The sequence below is a fragment of the Centruroides sculpturatus genome, unplaced genomic scaffold (assembly GCF_000671375.1).
Source record: "Centruroides sculpturatus isolate CEXI.00-Female unplaced genomic scaffold, Cexi_2.0 scaffold13, whole genome shotgun sequence".
Classification (NCBI taxonomy): domain Eukaryota; kingdom Metazoa; phylum Arthropoda; class Arachnida; order Scorpiones; family Buthidae; genus Centruroides; species Centruroides sculpturatus.
This window is the reverse complement of record NW_019384405.1, coordinates 1397351-1416780: the sequence shown is the minus strand read 5'-3', so window position 1 is coordinate 1416780 and position 19430 is coordinate 1397351. Positions and strand designations below refer to the sequence as shown.

The 19430-nt window shown below is 34.0% G+C and overlaps 2 protein-coding genes across 2 annotated transcripts; both read right to left on the bottom strand.

The window, feature by feature from the left end:
* Window positions 1-1903: 1903 nt before the first annotated feature.
* On the bottom strand, window positions 1904-3901 carry LOC111618797 (E3 ubiquitin-protein ligase PDZRN3-like). Its single transcript, XM_023360366.1, has one exon. The coding sequence runs from the start codon at window positions 3053-3055 to the stop codon at window positions 1904-1906; it is 1152 nt and encodes a 383-aa protein (XP_023216134.1). The 5' UTR covers window positions 3056-3901.
* Window positions 3902-6186: 2285 nt separating this feature from the next.
* Window positions 6187-16688, bottom strand: LOC111618796 (bromodomain-containing factor 1-like). The gene is made up of 9 exons (XM_023360365.1): window positions 16677-16688; window positions 15725-15947; window positions 8525-8671; window positions 8232-8344; window positions 7812-8160; window positions 7274-7495; window positions 7123-7202; window positions 6561-6725; window positions 6187-6485 (listed from the first exon to the last, which is right to left on the bottom strand). Exons 1-9 carry the CDS (start codon window positions 16686-16688, stop codon window positions 6438-6440), a joined length of 1359 nt encoding a protein of 452 aa, XP_023216133.1. The 3' UTR covers window positions 6187-6437.
* Between the last annotated feature and the right edge of the window lie 2742 nt (window positions 16689-19430).

Genomic DNA, 19430 nt, shown 5'->3' with positions numbered 1-19430 from the left:
CGGTAACATTTAAAATTTTGGTAGAGCCATCTGTTATATTTCATTTAAATGCCTTTTTATATTTTTAACTGTTGTAAAATGACAAAAAGCTCGATTTTGAAAGTAGAGAATAGCACCAGTTTGCGTTATATCTTCATGGGACCCAGGAATATTTGAATTAGGGGACACTACGTATACTATTGACTTCAGACATTTGTCTTTGAGGGATTTTGGGGAAGTTTTCTCATAAAAGATCGGTTTGGAGCCCGAGAAAATTGCCCTTTTGATCGCGCCACCGGTGTCCGAGCGATTAAGGTGGCAACCTACCGTTCTGGAGGATCCGGGGTCAAATCCGGACGGGTCGAAAAGAATTCTTCGGAGGATGGTTCGGCCGGATACATCGGTTCTCATCCTTCATCACCTGTCCGACTTATTGTGGGCCTGAACAAATCTATAATAGGCTTGCTAAAATAGGCTTTTTTTTTAGTGCCCCCAGCAGAAAGAAGTCGAAATTGCCGGTACTTTTAACTCGAACCTATTTTTTCGCGTACTTTTCATCCTTTGATAGGTCCGTGATCTTCATTTTCTCTTATACCCCGCGTGAAATAGACCATTAATTAAGATAAAACACAATGACTCCACGCCGAACAAAACGCTATTATATCCATGCTTGGACATTGTTTTACTGAGCATGTTACCGGCGTTCTGATTGGAATACAAGGTCCACCAAGTGACATAGCGGATAAAACCACAGAACATAACATAACAAATATAATAGTGTATATTGTAATGAATTTAAAAAAGACTTTTAAATTTATTACAATCCAGGCCACCATTAAATGACCTATGCAAAAGCGATCCCTCGAAATTTTAAAATAATTAGTACAGATTCGGATGTGATACGCCGTAGAAGGACCCGTGCAAACCGACATTCGGTCTGCCATGATGTACATTTTGTAATTTTTAATTTGAAAATAACTTATGCTTACTACGATGGGGCCCATAATGCTTGGCACCGCCAGTATTTGATCCCGGGTCTCGAAAGCGGTAGGCCGAAATCTTGGATCTTGATTCCATTTACAAGTTTCCAGCGGCAGTGGCGATGTAGAACATAATTCCAAAATATTGAGTTCTACATCGCCACTGTGCCACTGTCCATCTTTCTCTACAATTGAGGCAGTCCTTAGTTTTTCCTCTTTTCCTTTCCCAAACATTCTTAAAGCTTGGTCTACTCCACAATATTCTTCATTCAACCAATTATTAATGTCTTCTTCATCGACTTTCTCTTCTGGAAGCTTGTGGAACAAATCAACGAACACATCATTTGAAAACGATTCTTCTGAATTGACTGACTCGATGCAGACTCCAACTTAGTGTCAATCAAAGGCCATACTTTTTCCCAATACTTTACTATTGTAGTACTTCCTACAATGTGCCACGCTTCTGCTGTTTGGAAGACAATATCACTCGTGTTGATCTCTTTACACGCCTTCAGCATAGCTTTCGTAGAATCGTTTTCACATTCATTCAGTAGGCAGATAAGAACTGTATGTGGATAGGGATGCTTAATCGATTCCAAAATTCTCTGATCCTTTTTGTTCTTAGCAGCAAGAGTTTTTGAAAGGTTTCATTTTGAAAAATATATCATTATCAGAAGTATTGTACACTGCAGCAGGAGTTAGTTCTTCCTTTATCATGTTTTCCAGCTTCTTTTTAAACTCCTCTTCCGCATCTTTTTCGTTTGCTGACCGACTTTTCTCGGTGACTGTCAGCTGCCACACACCATTCTTTTCACACGTGCTTAGAAATAGAAATGGATCATCATGGTAATTGGCTGCAGCCAGGGCGCGGATCGAGGTTTTTTGGGGTCTAGGGCTTTTTGACATTCAATAGGGCCCCATTTTTTGTTAGATTAATTAAGAAATCANCCAATTGCATTTGTAGAATTAGAAAATTTCCGTTGTTTTGACATTCTCACATTTGGAATTGTAAACATTACAATTGGTAAATGTTTAATCCTTTGCATTTCGTGTGAAATATTTACACCCGAGTGAAATTTCTTCCGTTCTTGCATCTCGTCCGCTGTAATTGATACATTGGGTGTTGATGCCATACTATTTTCATTATGACCAGAAGAACATTCGGTACCAATATTTCTGCGTGTTGGTATTATAAATTCACCGGGTTCATCTAATGTCGTCATCACGCTACGTATTTCTGCTTCACTCGAATCCGATGGGTTAAAAATTTCGTCACGGAAACAATGAAATATGGGTGCGCAATGCAATCGATTGGCATTAATTAAATCTGATTCGATGCCATTGCCTTCCCACGAATTATCAATATTTTCGGGACGATTATTGGTTTCTTTCGCCTGTTCTTTTCGATGCACACGCCTTGAAAAATCAACTAGAAGTTTCTTCATTTTATTAATAAAAGTAACTGCAGATGATTTACCCGCTCTAATATCGTTAACAACTTGACTCGATGTTGCATCTTTATTGAATTGTTTCTTACAATATTTTAAATTATGTTTTAATTCGTTAATTAATTTCTTCTTATCTCCTATTTCCTTTGTCAATTCTTCAGCGCAATTGTGAGATTTCATTACATTAGCGGGCAACATGAGAGAGCAATATTTTTTGCATTGAATTAATCGATAATTGCATTCTAATTGCTCGTGTTTAAATCTATCTTTAATTACCATTTCCTCTTGGCATTTATTGCATTTTACTACTACATAATCACAATTAGATAAGTGAGAATCGTATTCCTCCAAGGCGAAATTCTGCTTGCAACCGTGTTCGGAATTCGGACAACGAATGGTCAACTTCATTATCATATTTTTGATTATAGGCCCTACGGCTTGAAGTTCGTATAAAATAACCGATTTCCTGCAAATGGGGCAGGTATTCTGACAACTCAACCAATCGCAAATGCAATTTCGGCAGTAAACGTGACGACACGGGCATTCTACTGGGTCGTAGAAAACGTAGTCGCAAATGCTACATATTAAATCTTCGTTAGGAAAAGGATCAAAATTTTCCACTTGATAAGCGGTTTGCGGTGGAGCCATTCTTTCATTCACTATTTCAATTCAATTTTTTTCTTTTTAAATTTTCGTAATTTCAGTGTCTGTTTTTAACAAACGAAGCGAACAATTTAGCGCGGCAATTATTACGTGATAACTTTTTTTCAATATCTCTGTTATAGGAACTAATTCATTAAATTAACATGGTAAAACTTTACAAAAAATATACAGGAGACTCCTGCTAATCTGGCCATTCCTTGCATAGACGAATACCTGATTACTGACAGATAAAGGACTGTCAGTTTAATTCTTTATTAAATTTAAGACTGTCGATAAACATTTTACATATGTCATTTGTTCAAAAAATTAATGGCAAAGGGGCCTCTACCTCTGAGTCCTAAATTTTTCTATGGTCTTGTCTGGGATTTAAATTTGCATCTAACTAATAAAATATCATGGTACAAAAATTTTGAACAATCCAATACAAACATAGAACAATTGAATGACAAATTTTTAGTTAGTACAAACATTTAGGGGGACCAACTTCATGTATGTAATACACTGCTATATAGTAATAATCGGAAAAAAAGGCCCTCCTCCAAGTAAAAACTGAGAAAAATGAGGGGAAATGGATACTGTTTTCAATAAGATCATCCCAATTTGTTTTTTTAAATGTTCCTCAATTTTGCAATACTTATTGAAAGTATTACTCTTCAATGATTCTTATCCAAATTCAAACCTAGCTCTCCCAGAACAACAGAGTGATGCCTCTACCTCCTCCGCCACCCTGCTACGAAGAGAAAAAGAACTTAATTAAAACCAATTTAGTTCTTGTACATTTGTTATTAAAAAATCAATCCTTTGTTGCATCTGCTTTGAAATCCATGGCTTTGAAATCCAAGCATATACGGAACACAATTTCTGCTCTGATAGAGAGTTTTGATCTCATCTCACTGTGATTTCTCTGAATTAACACTTTAATTTTTGTTGAGAGTATTCTTCTTTTTTAACTCTCGAGTCAAGAAAATATAGACATACAATTACAATAAATTATGGAAAGTTAGGAAATGAAATATACATGATCGTTGTTGGACAGTTTACATATTAATTTTGCAATGGTCACTAGTCTTTTATAACATTTGAATGGAAAAGGCTACAGATGTAGAATCATGATTTTTGCACATTTCATTTTGCTATCAGTTGACTGCTTTGTTTAGCAAGAGCTTGGAAAGATCCTCTAGCTCGGCAACGGCGAACCTGTGGCACATTGAGACACACTATCTGGCATGTAACATATCACATAATTTCGGTATGTTACCCATATTTTCAATCATGCTTTTAGTTTATTACTTAATCATCCTATTTTTCAATCAGCTCTTTTTTTTATTGTTATTCAAAGTCCAAAAGTTTGGCACACATAAAAATGTTTAAAGTTAAGCATGCTTATTATATAGCGTGAGGATTCATCATCTAAGATTATACAAAAAATATGACGACTGTTTAAAATGGGCATCATTTAATGACAATAACTGTGATGTTTTAGGCACAGTGGGGTCGGATCCACCTAAAATAAAAACAATCTGAAATGAAAAGCTAAAAATATTAAATAAAATTTCTAGTTTTGCAATTGTTCGACCCTGTACCACACGTGATGCAAGAAAATACAAAACACTATTTGTTACATTTTTGTAAAAGTTATAAAAGTGTTTTGTCATCTTATTTGTTGCTATACTTTACATTGGTATCATAAAATTTAGAGGTTTTATCAATAAAAATTGATATTTTACTTCTTTAAAAATAAATGTCTCCATTGTTATGCCAGAAACACCTGATGGTTTTTAAATTTAATTCACAGGACACCCATTACAGCTCATTGTAATATAACACATCACTATGCTCAATTTTTATATAATGCCGACAGATGGTGGTATACATTACCTTTTTCTATTAATATTTGGCATGTACAGTGCCGTAACTAGGCAGGTGCAACAGGTGCATCTGCACAGGACTTACTTGGAAGAAGGGCCCAAAATGCATGTATTAGTTTTATTACTTTCCCAAACCTAATTAATTAAGAGGCTTAAATGCATTCTTGCACAGGGCACAGGAATGGCTAGTTACGGCACTGGGCACGTATAGATATTTAAAACTTTATCATTATGTTCAGTGTACCCTGAACTTCTGCAAGAAATGTTTCCAGATAAAGTGATTTCTCACTTTGGGGAATCCCCTAGTCTGCTCAATTGCCAGACCCAACAGTGTTGGATTTTTTTGTGGAGCTACCTGAAATATAAAGTTTACGAGACACACTCAGCTAGTTTTAAAGTGCCAAAAGATTGAATTCATTGATGCATTCAGGAGATTCCACAAAACATGTTGCTGCGAGTTAAGGCATCTTTTCCGGACAGACTATAAGAATTCGTTTATCAGAAAGGTAGTCCTTTACAAAATGTTACATTCAGGAAATAATGGTGATATACATTCATTCTCCATTTAAAAAAGAATTTATCTGTGCAAGGCAATAAATATTTATACTTTTTCCTGAAGAAATTCTTTATTTTAAAAAGCTTTCAGGTGTTTCTGGTACACTCTGTATATAATACTTGATATTCGATTGAAGGATTAATGTTTAAAATTTATCAAATACAAGAAAAAACTTTCTGAAGTTCTCACTAAATTTTTGTTTTGTGTTTTATATTTTTGGTATTTACATTAAAAAAAAATGATTTATTCAAATCATACAATTTGAATTCTTTTTTTTTTTTTTTTTTGAAAAATCACATTCATTGTACGGTGTTTTAACTTTTCTCAGACAGACAGTTGACATTGTGTGACATCTGGTACATAATTCAATAATGTCTGAGAAAAATAAACCAGCAGAAATTAATGGAATTCATAAATGTAGAAAATATGTAAAGCAATGTGAAAACATATGCTGAAGCTTACAAATTTATCGATGAACAAGTTGTATTCTGTGGTTATATTTTGAAATTTGAATATTCTATGGCAGAATTTATAATTTAGAATAAAAAATGTATAACAGAATGTCATTTTATAAATTTCAAGTTGTCACTTTTGTTTTGGTACGTCCAAAATTTTCTTGTATGGTCCAATAAAGTTGCAATTTTGTTAGTATAAATTAAATAATTTTATTAGTAAAATGATAGAATAAAATAATGATTGTAAGAAAAATTTAATGAAATCTATTTACAGATTAAAAAAAGAAACAGAAGGACTTAATGGCAATTTGGAACAAATCCCCATTAAGGACGATGTAAAATTCATTTAAATCTAATTAAAGAGTATCATTTACACAACGAATCTTCAGATAAATTTACAATTAAAATGATGGAAGACATTTTTGAGTCGATTTTTAAAAAATCGGAAAGAACAAACTTAAATACAGAATGAGTCATGTTGCTAATATTTACTCTTTACTAGATTTGGAACGTCGAGAGCTGGACAACAAGTGGCTCTGAAAATCAGAAATTGTTATTTAGATTTTGTGAAATTTCTTTCTGCCTTAAAGAATGAAAAGAAAGAGACTCACTTTCTGCCACTTTTCAACAATTCTATTATACTCTTGCAGGTAAAAAGTGAAAACCTCTTCTCCGTCCGTTCTCGCTTCGTGTCCTGGAGGATTGTATAAATCGCAATTGGCTTTCACTAGCATCATGTCGGCGTGAAATTCTTCCAAATTTTTATATTGGCCACCCTAAAATATTTTATGAAATATTAAAATTAAACTTTAGGACTTTGTTATCAAAAAAAAATTATTTCAATCCTCACTATTGATGTTTTTAAACATAAATGTTTATCATCAGATACATCAAATCAAATAGCAATCAACCAGAATAAAATATGATCCTTCAATTTTGGTACATTGAATCTAATAATGAAGCATTGCCTAACTGCCAGCTCAATTGCCTACCTGTAGACAAATTACTTTGTATCTAATTATTAACTTAGCCTTAATATAGCCTGATAATTTACCAATTCATCTGGCTTTAGTAGTTTGTTTATTGAATTTTGAACATGGTACCAAGTTTCAGACAATTCTTAATTGTAATTATTTAAAGATGATTTTTATGAAAATTAATGGTTATTCTCACTTCTAATTTCTTTTTGATAGTAGAAAAATCCATAGGTTTCTTCACTATATCATAATATCCTGGAGCATCAGCAGGTGTAACTAAAATGAATCATTCAATTGTCAATTACATATATGAAAAAAATTGGGTAAACAAATGAAAAACTTCATACCGGGTTGTAAAAACCAATGAGCGGCACCCACCAGTCGACCCGAACCTCTATATTTACCCACTTTCTCCAACAATCCCGAAGCCATTCTTGACCATCCTGTTAGGTGTGGCAACTCTTGCAGTTCTATTGGTAACTTTCTCTTTCTCCTAATGGGAACATCTGCATTACTACCCTCTGAGGGTGGTGTTTCTGGTTCCTCTACAACTTCTGAAGGACTTTCCACTAAAAGAAAATGGTGAATGTTGATGATATTTGATAAATTTAAACATTACTTAAATGAGAAAGAAAGAGAGAGAATTATATGTAAATACTGTAAACAGTAAGCATGCAAGAGGAAGAACTAGGGAAAAATTGCTAGTGCATGAATGAAAATTATGAGAAATTAAGAAAAATAAAAGAGCAAATGTTAAAAGAATGATATATTTATAAGGATAAAAGTTAGTACAGTCCTTTCTTTGCCAGTTACAAATCCCAAAATTTGGAAAATGCACGTTAATATGACTATATGTATGTTGCTGGAATAAAACAATATACTTACATTGTTTAACTGGTTCTATTTTGGTTGTTTGTGGAGCTTTTTCCGGAGTTTGTGCCATTGGTATGTCTTCAGTTCTATTAACAGTTTGTTCTTCGGAAATCTCAACAACATTTGAGTTTTCTAATTCATTATTAACAATTTCAACATCACTGCAGTGTTCTGGAGTGTTTCCTTCCACACGTTGGCTGGTAAAATCTTCTAAATTCATACTACTAGTATCCAGTCCACTGGGTTCCACTCTGACATTGCTGTGCACATCTATATCAATGTTTTTGACATCATCCACTTCCCCCTCTTTCTGATAGATTTCTTTAATTTCTTCTTCCCGAATGGATGAGATATATTCTACCTAAATAAGTTAGAGTAAATTTTAATGTATGTGGCTACATTGGATAAATGCAGAATAACTTCATTGCTTACCTTCACATCATCTGTATTCTGAAAGGTGTCTGTGGGAAAATGCATGTCTGGAATTTCATTAATGTTGCTGTTTTCTTCTCTGTTATCTGTACTGCATTTTACTAAATTAACATCTGAAATATTGATTCCTTTTTATAATAATAAATAATTTAAATATCTATGAAATAGCCAAAAACTATATTTATTATTCTTATTTTTAAATGATTAACATTATAATTCAGGCTTTTAATTTATATCTGGATGAATATTCAGTTTCCAGTTATGTCCAAGATGAATAATCCAAAATAACATACCTGGAATATCATCACTGTGTGTTTCAATAAACTGAGCAGCATCTATTTGTGATGTAGTAAACTCCGTGTTCAATAACTCAATAACGGTGGCTTGTTCGTCTGATTGAGAATCTTCTTCTACACATTCCAATTCTTTGTTTTCCAGAACTAATAATTATTTTAAAAGAAATATATTAAACTAGTATTTATAAATATATCAAGGTTTGAATTCAAATTATACTTTAATTATCACACTAAGGATGCATATTAGTCTTAAAAAAAATATATATATATACAGCAAACCCCTGTATGTCCTGCATTATGCAAACCACATTTGTTATGTATAAACTGCGAGTGTGGTATAACAGCAAAATAATCAAAAAGTTAGAAACACATTTTATAAATACTGACCCATATAACGTGTTATACGAGGGCCCAGTGTATATTGTTATTATTTTATATTAATTAATTTTGTTTTTTAATATAATATTAATTCTGTAGTTGCCATTATTAAATAACCAATATCATTGAACATAATAAATTAAGAGATTAAAACTAGACATGTTTTGATTCTATGTTTTTCTGTCTAAATTCTTATAAAAATTCTACTGTGTCACATCCAGCATTTATTAGAAGAGCACTCAATTTAAGAATCTGAATGGTAATTAAAATCAACTATTTGTTTGTCATGTTATTCTACCAGATATGGAAGGTTAAACTTTGACTTTCTTCAATATAACAAATTCTCCTTTTCTTAAACTTCCTTCTTTAAGTGTATCTTTTGGTCTTCTCAAACACATTGAATCAGTTAATGAGCAAATCCATGATGTCAAAGTAATTTTATAACAATTTAAGATTTAATAGAAAATAAATGTAAGTATTTAATAAAATATCATCTTTAACATATAAAGTTACAGGGAGAAAAAAGCCCAAACTATATACATAATACATAAATTTGCTGTTACTAAAAGAAAACCAAATCTACATCTATTATATCCTATGATAAAAGTATTTTTCATTCTATAGATCATCATAAATAAATAAATAAAATGGGTGTTATGATTTTATTGGCCTTTTAAATATATTCCACATAAATGATCTTTAAAAAACAGCACAAATAAGAGAATGGAATTACAATAAAACCTCAATTTAATACACTTCACATTTAAGAGAGAAAATTTCCGGTCTGTACGTCATACGAAAATTAACACCATGTTAATTTTAAAATGCTTTTTATATGTAATTAAATTAAGTTTTTTCTCAAATCCAAAAGCCACTGCTTATGAAGCGTATTTTACAAAAAATGTTTGTTTGTTTATTTTGACTTAGATTGTATACAGTAGATCCCCCTATAAGACGGGTTCCTATAATTACGATTCCTATAAGATGGCAAAAAAATTGTGGCGGTATCCGTAAACAACGGTAAAAAAACTCCTATAATTACGTAAAACGTCATCGGGCAGCCGAACTACTTTCCGCTGTCCAGCGCCATGCTACGGACAGTTTAGGCAGGTAAATTGAGTTTAGTATCATCTGTACATATAATTGTATATAAATTAGGTACTGTATATATAATTATATATTAACTTAATTTATTATAATTATATATATACTTTCCGCCGTCTAGAGCCACGCTATGGAGAGTTTAGGTGAGCTATCGTCTGTACAGTATGTAAATTAGGTACTGTAAGTCTAATACAGTACTGTAATTTTATACATTTCTTGTGAAAGAAACATTTCTTATTCAACGGCAATTAAAATTATTTATATTAATGATGTCTCCAAAGTTCAACAAAGTTTTTGCAGAAAAATAACATCAGAAATTGCGCCCGCGGTTTGCTGCGCTGTTCCGCGACAAAAACAAGCTTGAGCAATGGCGATGTCGAATGGTGCACACTCGGTAAGTAATCCTACAATTTTTTGTTTATAGCATAGTTTATACGGATTATTTCCAAAAAAAATATACATATTTTGGAAATGTTGAGTCGGATTAGTCTAGAATCGATTAATTTTATGGAAGAAAACCTTTCAAACAGCCGTAGTCTGTAAACTTCACACGTGTCGGGCTGTGATTGGCTGTGATTCCTACAAAATTGATTCATAAAGAACGAAACGTACCTACTGTCTTATAGGGGGATCGACTGTACTTGTTTATTACAGTCTCCGAACTATGGGTAATACATAAGCAATAATACGTATAAAAACTTTCATGTGAAATTAAACTTCTTATTCATATTAAATTTTAATCAAATAAATGTATATTGTAAGTAAAAACAGATAAACTAACTAAATTGTCAATCTTTTTAACACGTGCATTTGGAAAAATCTACGTTATTAAATAACAGATTTTCAGCTTTAACAGACACCCGTCTGAATTATTCCATTATATCAAAGTTTTGCTATAATCTGAAATAGCCAAAATACATATTTTAAACCTGATCCACTATATTCTGCTTTATTGCATGGTTCATAAATCAAAATGATATCCCATTTCCACGATTTTCCAACCCTAAATTTCTTATTTTCCTGACATTTTATAGTCTAATTCAATGTTCAAGTTAGGTCTATATTTACTTAATCCTTGGCTTAATAATTTTCCTTCTCCTCCTCTCATCTTCATATGATCATCATTACACTACTTTTAATATTTAATATGGCATTGATAGGAAATAGAAACTTGTAAAATAACCAAGCTAGTTTCTCATGCAAGATACATAATATAATGTGTGCAATATAATATTTGAACATTTTTTTTTCATGTTAAAAAAGACCATCTTTGATCTTTAAACACATCAGAATTGTTAAAACAGTAATTAAAACTTTTTAATATATACTGTAGTTTAAAATAGTGTTTAAACATAGCTGCTATTATTTTTCTTTAAAAAATATCTTAACAACAACTTACTGTTAGGAGTCTTTATTCCAAGTTGGTTACGCTCAATTTTTTTGCTGTGTAATAAGTAATAATTTTGAATTGTCAACTACTAGAAAGTAAGTTTAAACTTAATAATATACGAGAAAAAATATTTTTCCATGTAGTAAAATGAATTTGATCTGTAGCAACTGTCACAATATGACCTGTCAGCTCAGGCATTTACTGCAGCACATTGAAAATGTCACTTGTTACAGCAGGTCGCTTAGAATTGAATTATACACGTAGCAACACAAACACTAAAGATAAAATTCAAGAGTTGAGACTACTAAGGTAAATTTGAAATAGGTCTATTGTAGTTAGTTGAACTGAACTTCATGTGAGAAAGTAATGCAGTAACAGGTTTTATCTAAAAATTAACTAAAATTTAATAAAGTATGTCATATAGTGATAGTGAGCGAAAGAAATGGCATACCCAGGGGTGTTGCCACTGAGAAAGAGGGTGATAGAGAGGGTTAGAGAATGATAGGGGGAGGGAATGGGGTGGGGGAGAGAAAAGGGGGTGGAAAGGAGAGAACTGTAGAGCGTTAGACTGGGATCAAGTGGATGAGATCCTAGAAAAGAAAAAAAAAAAACAGTGGTGCGTGCAGTCCAAATAAGTGTGAAGTAAACAGAGGAGAGTATGTATTGAAAAGTAGCAATTGTACAATTAATAACAGATGTCCGCCCACCAAGAACAGAATCGATATGCGGTGGCGGATTGGAGGGACACAATGGGGTTAGCCCCAATAATGATAGCAGTAATAAGCCTGACAACTAGGTTATCGCTCTGCATCCATTGTAAAAGTTCATTAATGGTAGATGTTTACAGAAGTTTTTTAGTCCATGGAAGATCCGTGTTGAGGAGAGGAGGACACTGAAGTTGCAGGGCCAATGATGACCTTCCACTTGCACAACACTACGCAGATTTCCGCGGTAGGAGGTGTACTTAGGGCAGGTGAATAAGACGTGGAATGGATCCTCTTCTTCTACAATGTCACAGGTGCAATTACCATTCCCTTTCTTGAGGAAACGTTTAAGGTATGCACAGAAGTTCCCGTGCGCCGTGATAAGCTGGGTGATGGCATGGTTGGTGTGGAAGAAGGATAAGTTAAGACGTGTGCTGACACTTGGGAGAAATTTGTACGTGTGTCGGCCAGTGGTGCCAGTATCCCACTCTTTTTGCCAGATAGTGATGAGTAGTTCGTGCAGCTCTCTGTGAATGGTGGAGAGAGGGATAGCCTCATAAGCATAGGTATCAGCTATCTTGTGAGCATTCTTAGCCAGCCTATCGGCCCTTTCATTACCTGGATTTCCAGAGTGACCCTGAACCCAGTAGAAATTGATATAGGCTGAGTTATTGATTTCGTTAAGGAGGTTGAGACTATTGTCAATGATTGGCAGTTTTTGGTTTTGATTCTTTATCTGGTGGAGTGCCACACGACTGTCTGTGATGATGTTGACAGTTTTTCCAGAGAAGCAGGAGATATTTTGCTTGATGTACTTCAGGGTGGCGAGGATAGCCAGGGATTCCGCCTGGTTATTAGAGCACTGGTTGCGCAGGCGAAGAGCAGCTTGCCAATGATGTTTCTTAGTGCTATCAACCAGGCATGCAGAAGCACCCACAGCATCCCAGGTTTTTGAGCTGTCAGTGAAGAAATTTAGCCCAGTAAGTGAGGTTGGCAAATTAAAGTAGATCCTATTGGTGGAAGAAATAGCTGGGTGGAGCCAGTTGATACTGCAGTTGAGGTCTATCCCATAGTTAGAAATGTCATCAATCAATTTGCTGAAGGAGTCAGGGAGTTGCATTTTGGAAATCAATTTCCTTAGTTCAGATTTGGTGATGTTACGAAAGTGAAGTTTTATAAGTAAATTCCTTAGATACCTTGCAAGAATTACCAGGTGTATAGGAAGGAACCCAGCGATGACTAGGAGGGCATTGGTTGGAGTGGTCCTATAAGATTTGGTGGTTGCAATTGCAGCTTTATGCTGTGCGGAGAGCAGTTTCCGTCTGATATGGATGTTGTTGACTGCGTAGCCCCATTCTTCGCTTCCATATGTTAGAATCGGTTCGATTGCACCTGTATAGATAAGTTGGCTGGTCCTGTGATCAAGCCCCCAGTAGTTTCGGGCTATACTCCTGAGGGAGTGGCTGACACGTATTACCTTATTGTACACATAGTGAGTATGATCCCTCCAGGTCAGTTTGAAGTCTAGGATTACCCCAAGGTATTTCATACTATTTACACATTGGATCCTTTGGCCCTTGATGCGGATGGTTGGTTTTTTACGTAATGGATTCCCTTTAGGAAAGACCATACAGTAACTTTTATTATGGTTAATGATGAGGTAGTTGTCCTCACTCCAGTTGAGAATACTTTTTAGGAAATTGTTAGTGTGTTGTTGAAGAACCTCATGATTTTGGTGAGAAAGCAAGACGACAGTATCGTCTGCATAACCTTGCAGATAAGGGTTGCCTGGGAAGTCAGAGGAATTGAGAGAGTCGAGTAGCCCATCATAAAGAATGTTCCAAAGCATTGGGCCTGATTTGGAACCTTGGGGGCAGCCCCTAGTAATTGCGGTTTTGTACATCATGGTTCCTTGTTCTATAGCTAGGGCAGTCCTCCCTGATAAATAACTTCCGAGGAGCTCATGGATGTTGAGTGGACATTTGAGATTTGCGAGGTTAGTCAGGATGGCGGGCCACCACGCGTGGTCGAAAGCGCCCTTAAAATCAATCGAGACCATCATCGTGTGTTTCCCGTCATTTTTGGCGTCACAGACATAATCAAGGATCTTACCTATTGCTTGGTGGGCACTCTTATTTCTCCTAAACCCGTATTGGGCTAGGTGAAGTGCATTCATTTTTTCCAAGTGATGGAGGATCCCATTAGAGCATCAAGAACCTTTCCCAAAACAGCCAGGAGGGATACGGGGCAGTAGTCAGAAGGCTTGGTGGGAGAAGTGTCTTTAGTCTTGGCGATTAGCCTTATGGCCGCTTCTTTCCAGATGGCTGGGAAGTACTTAAGATCCAAACATTTATTAAAGATTATTAAGAAAGTTGTAGATATGGCCTCATAGGCATGTTGTGCCATCTGCCCGTTAATCAAGTCAGGGCCAGGGGCCTTACGCTTCTTGATTTTATGAAATTCTCTTCTTCTCTCCTCAGAAGTGAAAGGTCTATCGTCGTCAGTCAGAAGAGGAATTAGGCTTTGATTCCTGATTTCTTGTTGCTTGGGATTGTCGTTGGTTGGATTATCAGGTGGGAAGAGGTCGGTGAAAATGGCTTGGTAAGTATCATTAAGGTTGTTTGTCTTGCCAGTATCAGTTGAGATGGTTGCCGGAGGTGTCAGAGGTTTTTTCTTTCTAATGGCCGTATAATAAGGAGTTGACCACGGTCCATTGTGATTGGAGGTGGTGCAGAACTCCTGCCACGACTTTCTTCTTGTATTGTTAATTAACGCCTTGTAGTCCCTAAAAAGGGTCCTATATTCATCGGTTCTCAGAGATTTTAACGCCAGGTCAACTGTGGTCCTGATCCTGCATCTCGCCCTCCGTACCGCAGTTCGTTTGGCAGCCAATTCCCTATTCCACCAGGGGGCAGAGGGTTTACAGACCTAGTATGTCATATAACAATAAATAAAAATATGAACTGATTATAGTATTTCATTTGGAAATGCTTAATTTTCCTCACTTTCTCTAACTTTTCTCATATTTTCCTTACTCTCCCTGACCAATTTTTATTTCCCTGACTTTCCAGAATTTGGAAACATTATACTGCAGATCCTACAACATTTAAATCAATTAGATAAAGCTTTTTCTCTCATTATCAGGAGTATATTCATAGGGAAAATTATATGAATATTATGTACTTTCATGGGCAAATCTCTGACAATGAGCCAGAAAACTTGAAAGTGCTCAAAAATTGATGTAAATGTTGCAAGGATCTACAATAAAGCAGGCTGTAACTGAAGAAAACAATATCAGTTTTAAACTCAATCAAAAATTTTGAATAGATAAGGCTGTTGAATGACATAAATGAAGAATATATATTAAAAAGTCATATAATTTAGAAAAACTCAAGTTGGAATTATTAATTTAAGTTCTAATTATACAATGTTTTCCTTGATCAGGTACAACAAAAAACAACAACAACCACAACTGCAGTTACCAGATAAAGGAAGACAATACTTTTCTTCTTTAATTTTATAAATCTTACCTGTAATTTTTTAAGAAAATGGATTTAATTTTTTGACAAAAATTTGGTAAATGAACCTATTTTGCCAAAAAGTAAAAAAATTAAAAATTACTTTGGATATTTTTGGATTGGGTGGACTCATTGATGGTTTTATCCACTTCGGATGATTCGTATTCATCTTGCTGACAGAGGATTAGTTTCTCACAAGAATCATTATCTTCATGTTTTAATAATTCGCAGCTCTCTTTATTTTTCATTTCGACGGCTTCTTCCTCATTGGTAGATTTAACTGGCACCGATCCTTGATAACTATCATTTGACAAATCACTTTTAACCTAATATAATATTGTTTATAATTATATTTATTGTTATAAAGTACAAAAAGGCATTAAAATATATTTTTAAAAACATATTTAATTAAAACAGAATAATTAATTTTCATTTTTTGTGATTTATCTTCCTTTCAATCATTCATTGAATAATTTTTTGGAAGGGAAAAACAACTGATTACTTTTTGTGCATTTAAATTTTAAATAAGTATAAATGATCTGTTTTAATTGAATATACTCAATAACTACAGGTAAACATAATTAAATAGAAAATTAATTACTAGACGTAAGTAGATGAGAGAAGACTTCATTTCTTGTCTCTTAGGTCATTAAAAATATTTCCAGTTGATAGCCAAAGTAGGTTTAATGAAACCAGCATCAAAGCACAATATCATAAACCAAGCTACATTATAGCTTAAATTCTAGCTCAAAAAAAAGAAGCATTTTATAATGTTACACCAGTAAAAAAATATATTGGTATATGAACAATACAGAAACCCAATTTTTAAGTAATGCCAAATGAGCTGCAATATTATTGGGTTAAAATAGGTCTAAATTAATAATTACATTTAATTTGCCTAGAGGTAGGCAGTTAGGCTGCCATCTCATGATAATTTTAATAATTATAATATAATATTTCTAATTTAAAATTTCCGGAAGAAAAGAATCAGCACAGAGTGGGTGTCAAATCTTCAACTTTTGCTTATCATGCAGGTGTGTTACCAATTATACTACCTGGACCACCATCCGATCTTCACTTTCAGAACTATTAATTTAGATATAACCATACTGATCAATGATTGGGAATGATTTTAGTGTCTACTGTTCTCCATGACTCTCAGTCAGCTATTGCTTTCATTGGCATGGTGTATATATACATATATAAACAATCCCTTATTAAATTATCTTAAAGCCCAATAATAAAGCAGGTTGTTTGGCATTAGAAATATTGACTGTGGCCATTGAAACTGATAGGGAATTATGATTCAAAAATAAAAGATCATAGTCTTCAAAAAATAAATAATTTAAAATTAAGTCAAGAACAATTGTCAGCATGCCAAGTTAGAAAAACACAGAGAAACAATTGCTTAAACACCTAAAAGACTGTTTGTATTTTCATTTTTGAATTTTATAGTATAAAAATTTTTTTAAGTAATCCAGTATTATAGGAATTCCATAAACAAATCACTGTTACTGAGATATTTAAAAAAAAATAAAGTATTCACAAATAGTTGGTAATTCATATTCATTATACTATCCACTAGTAAATAAAATACAGTCAAATTCCTCTATAGCAATATTTAGTGAAACAAGAAAAAATATTTATTATAGTGAAAGTTTTTAAAAACTGTCTCCTTTCTCATTTAACATTGCTGGACTATAAATAGGAATATTTCTACAAAGTTACACAATGTTAGAACAGAGAAACTAGTATTATTACCTTCCTCTAGTACAAGATTTAAGTAATTTTATTGCATATCATTTCTATAGTACAGTGGGCAATCGGTTAACAAACAGTTCGGACAATGAACACTTTCTCAAAAGATTTTTATGTTCAGAAAACAAACACAAGAAGCAGTGACGCTGTGTTTAAGATTTGTAAGACTATATTTTATGGCATCTGTGATGTTTCTAGGGGTTTTTAGTTCGAAACCCCACTCCTGCTACACCAATTTGTGAGCCACCGGGAGGTAAGAAGAGTCCTCTCCTCCCGGCCACAGGTCAGTGACTACTTTTCTTGTCAGGGATGGTAGTAACGTTCGGTTACTCATTACGCGAGTGTAGGAGAGTCGGAGGGGGTCGATGATAAGGCGTGAGCAAAGTCGAGTAACGACACCATTTAAAAACAAACAACGGTTTATTTAACGCGCTAACTAAATAAAATTTTACAAAACTCCGCAGATGAGAGAGGGAGTTTACAATAATATTTCATACCTCTGTGATAGTATCGGACGGATACTTCGGCTATTTCGAAAGGGAGGTGCGAGTTGGCACAAGATCTTCTAATTAATTCAGCAGGTCAACGGGAAGTGAAGGTCCTTCTTGAACATTCGATCGGTGACTCCCCCGAGAAGGGAAGGAGGATGGCTTTTATACATTTTTGGTGGGAAAATTCGTCAGGTGATCTATTGTTTTAGCAGGTGTGAGATTAAAGGTGGCGATAGAATGACAACAATATGACGAATTTTGTCGATAATTGTAAACTATTCACGGATTGATCGTGAGAATGTTTATAGTTAAATAGAAAGAGTTATAATTTTCTCATGCACCTCAAATTTCGTTTCTGCAGGTGCAACTTCCTCTAGTTAAAGGAATTTATTAAAAATTTAAAGGATTAAATGCTTTTATTACATTATATAAACCTCGAATTTCACACATCTATACATGGTTTATGGAACAAAACTTTCACAGTTGTATACATAACTTTTTTTGCACTAGTTAATTTCTGTTCTCTGAATTTTTGTAAGTGCTTTTNTACTATAAATTATCATTATTATTATATTATAAATATTAACTATTTTTTACTATACGATAAGTGTTCATTGTTAATGAAAAAGTATTAAGAATTTATGATGATAATTCAATTTCTGTGGGCACTCGACACTTGGGGTCCCAGGGCTTAAGTCCTATTAGTCCCTATGTAGATGCGCCCCTGCTCGCGACGAGCAATCTTGTTTTAATTAATAATACACTTACTTACGCACTTGTTAATTAAACTTACGTATGATAACAAATAAACGAGTGTTTTCGTTAATTAATTAAATCAATTACATACGAAAGCCAATGTTTATCGCCTCGATAAAACAATTCGATTTGGCTTCCGCCGAAATTAACTTTATTCAAATGTAAAACTGAAATAAGGACATTATACGAGTTGCAATCTATACTATTATTAAAAAGAGGTAATGTTTGTAAGTTTGTTTGCAGCAGGTAATCTCCGAAACTACTCATCCGATTTCAAAAATTCTTTCACCAATATTTAGAATAAAACCTCAGGGTGGACTTAGGCTGTGTATTATTCCGTTAAACATTCATATAAATTAAATGATATCATCTATGGTTAAGGCTTTTTTGTCCAACAGATGGCGCTACGAGTACGACGCCCTAAGTTTGCTTTTCTGTGAGGCATTACGCTTTTCTGCGAAAATGAACTAAAGCGGATCATCTTCTATCTATTTATATAAATAAAAATGTAATGTTCGTTTCTTCCTACCGATTCCTTTGAAATTTTCACACAACGCTGCATTCGAATACGCACGTGTTTTTACGTATTTAATATACGTGTCGAAATTCCCCCCCTTGGGAGATGGACAGGATTAAGACTTACCGTAAAGTACTCTGCTTCTATTTATAGTATTTTAGATGCGGTTTTTTGACGAAGGATGGATTAGTTCCAAAATTGCAATTTACATACACAAGACATGCAAACGACACAGCTTATTCTTTAGAAAAACAGTGTTAATTTTCCCACTGGCAGTATATTCGACC

Excerpts from the sequence above, each read along its gene's own strand:
- LOC111618796 (XM_023360365.1), bottom strand. Across the intron at positions 6,726-7,122 it reads CTATCAAAAAGAAATTAGAA|GGTGGCCAATATAAAAATTT; the intron begins GTGAGAATAACC and ends AAAATATTTTAG. Across the intron at positions 6,486-6,560 it reads TTGTTGAAAAGTGGCAGAAA|AGCCACTTGTTGTCCAGCTC; the intron begins GTGAGTCTCTTT and ends TCTGATTTTCAG.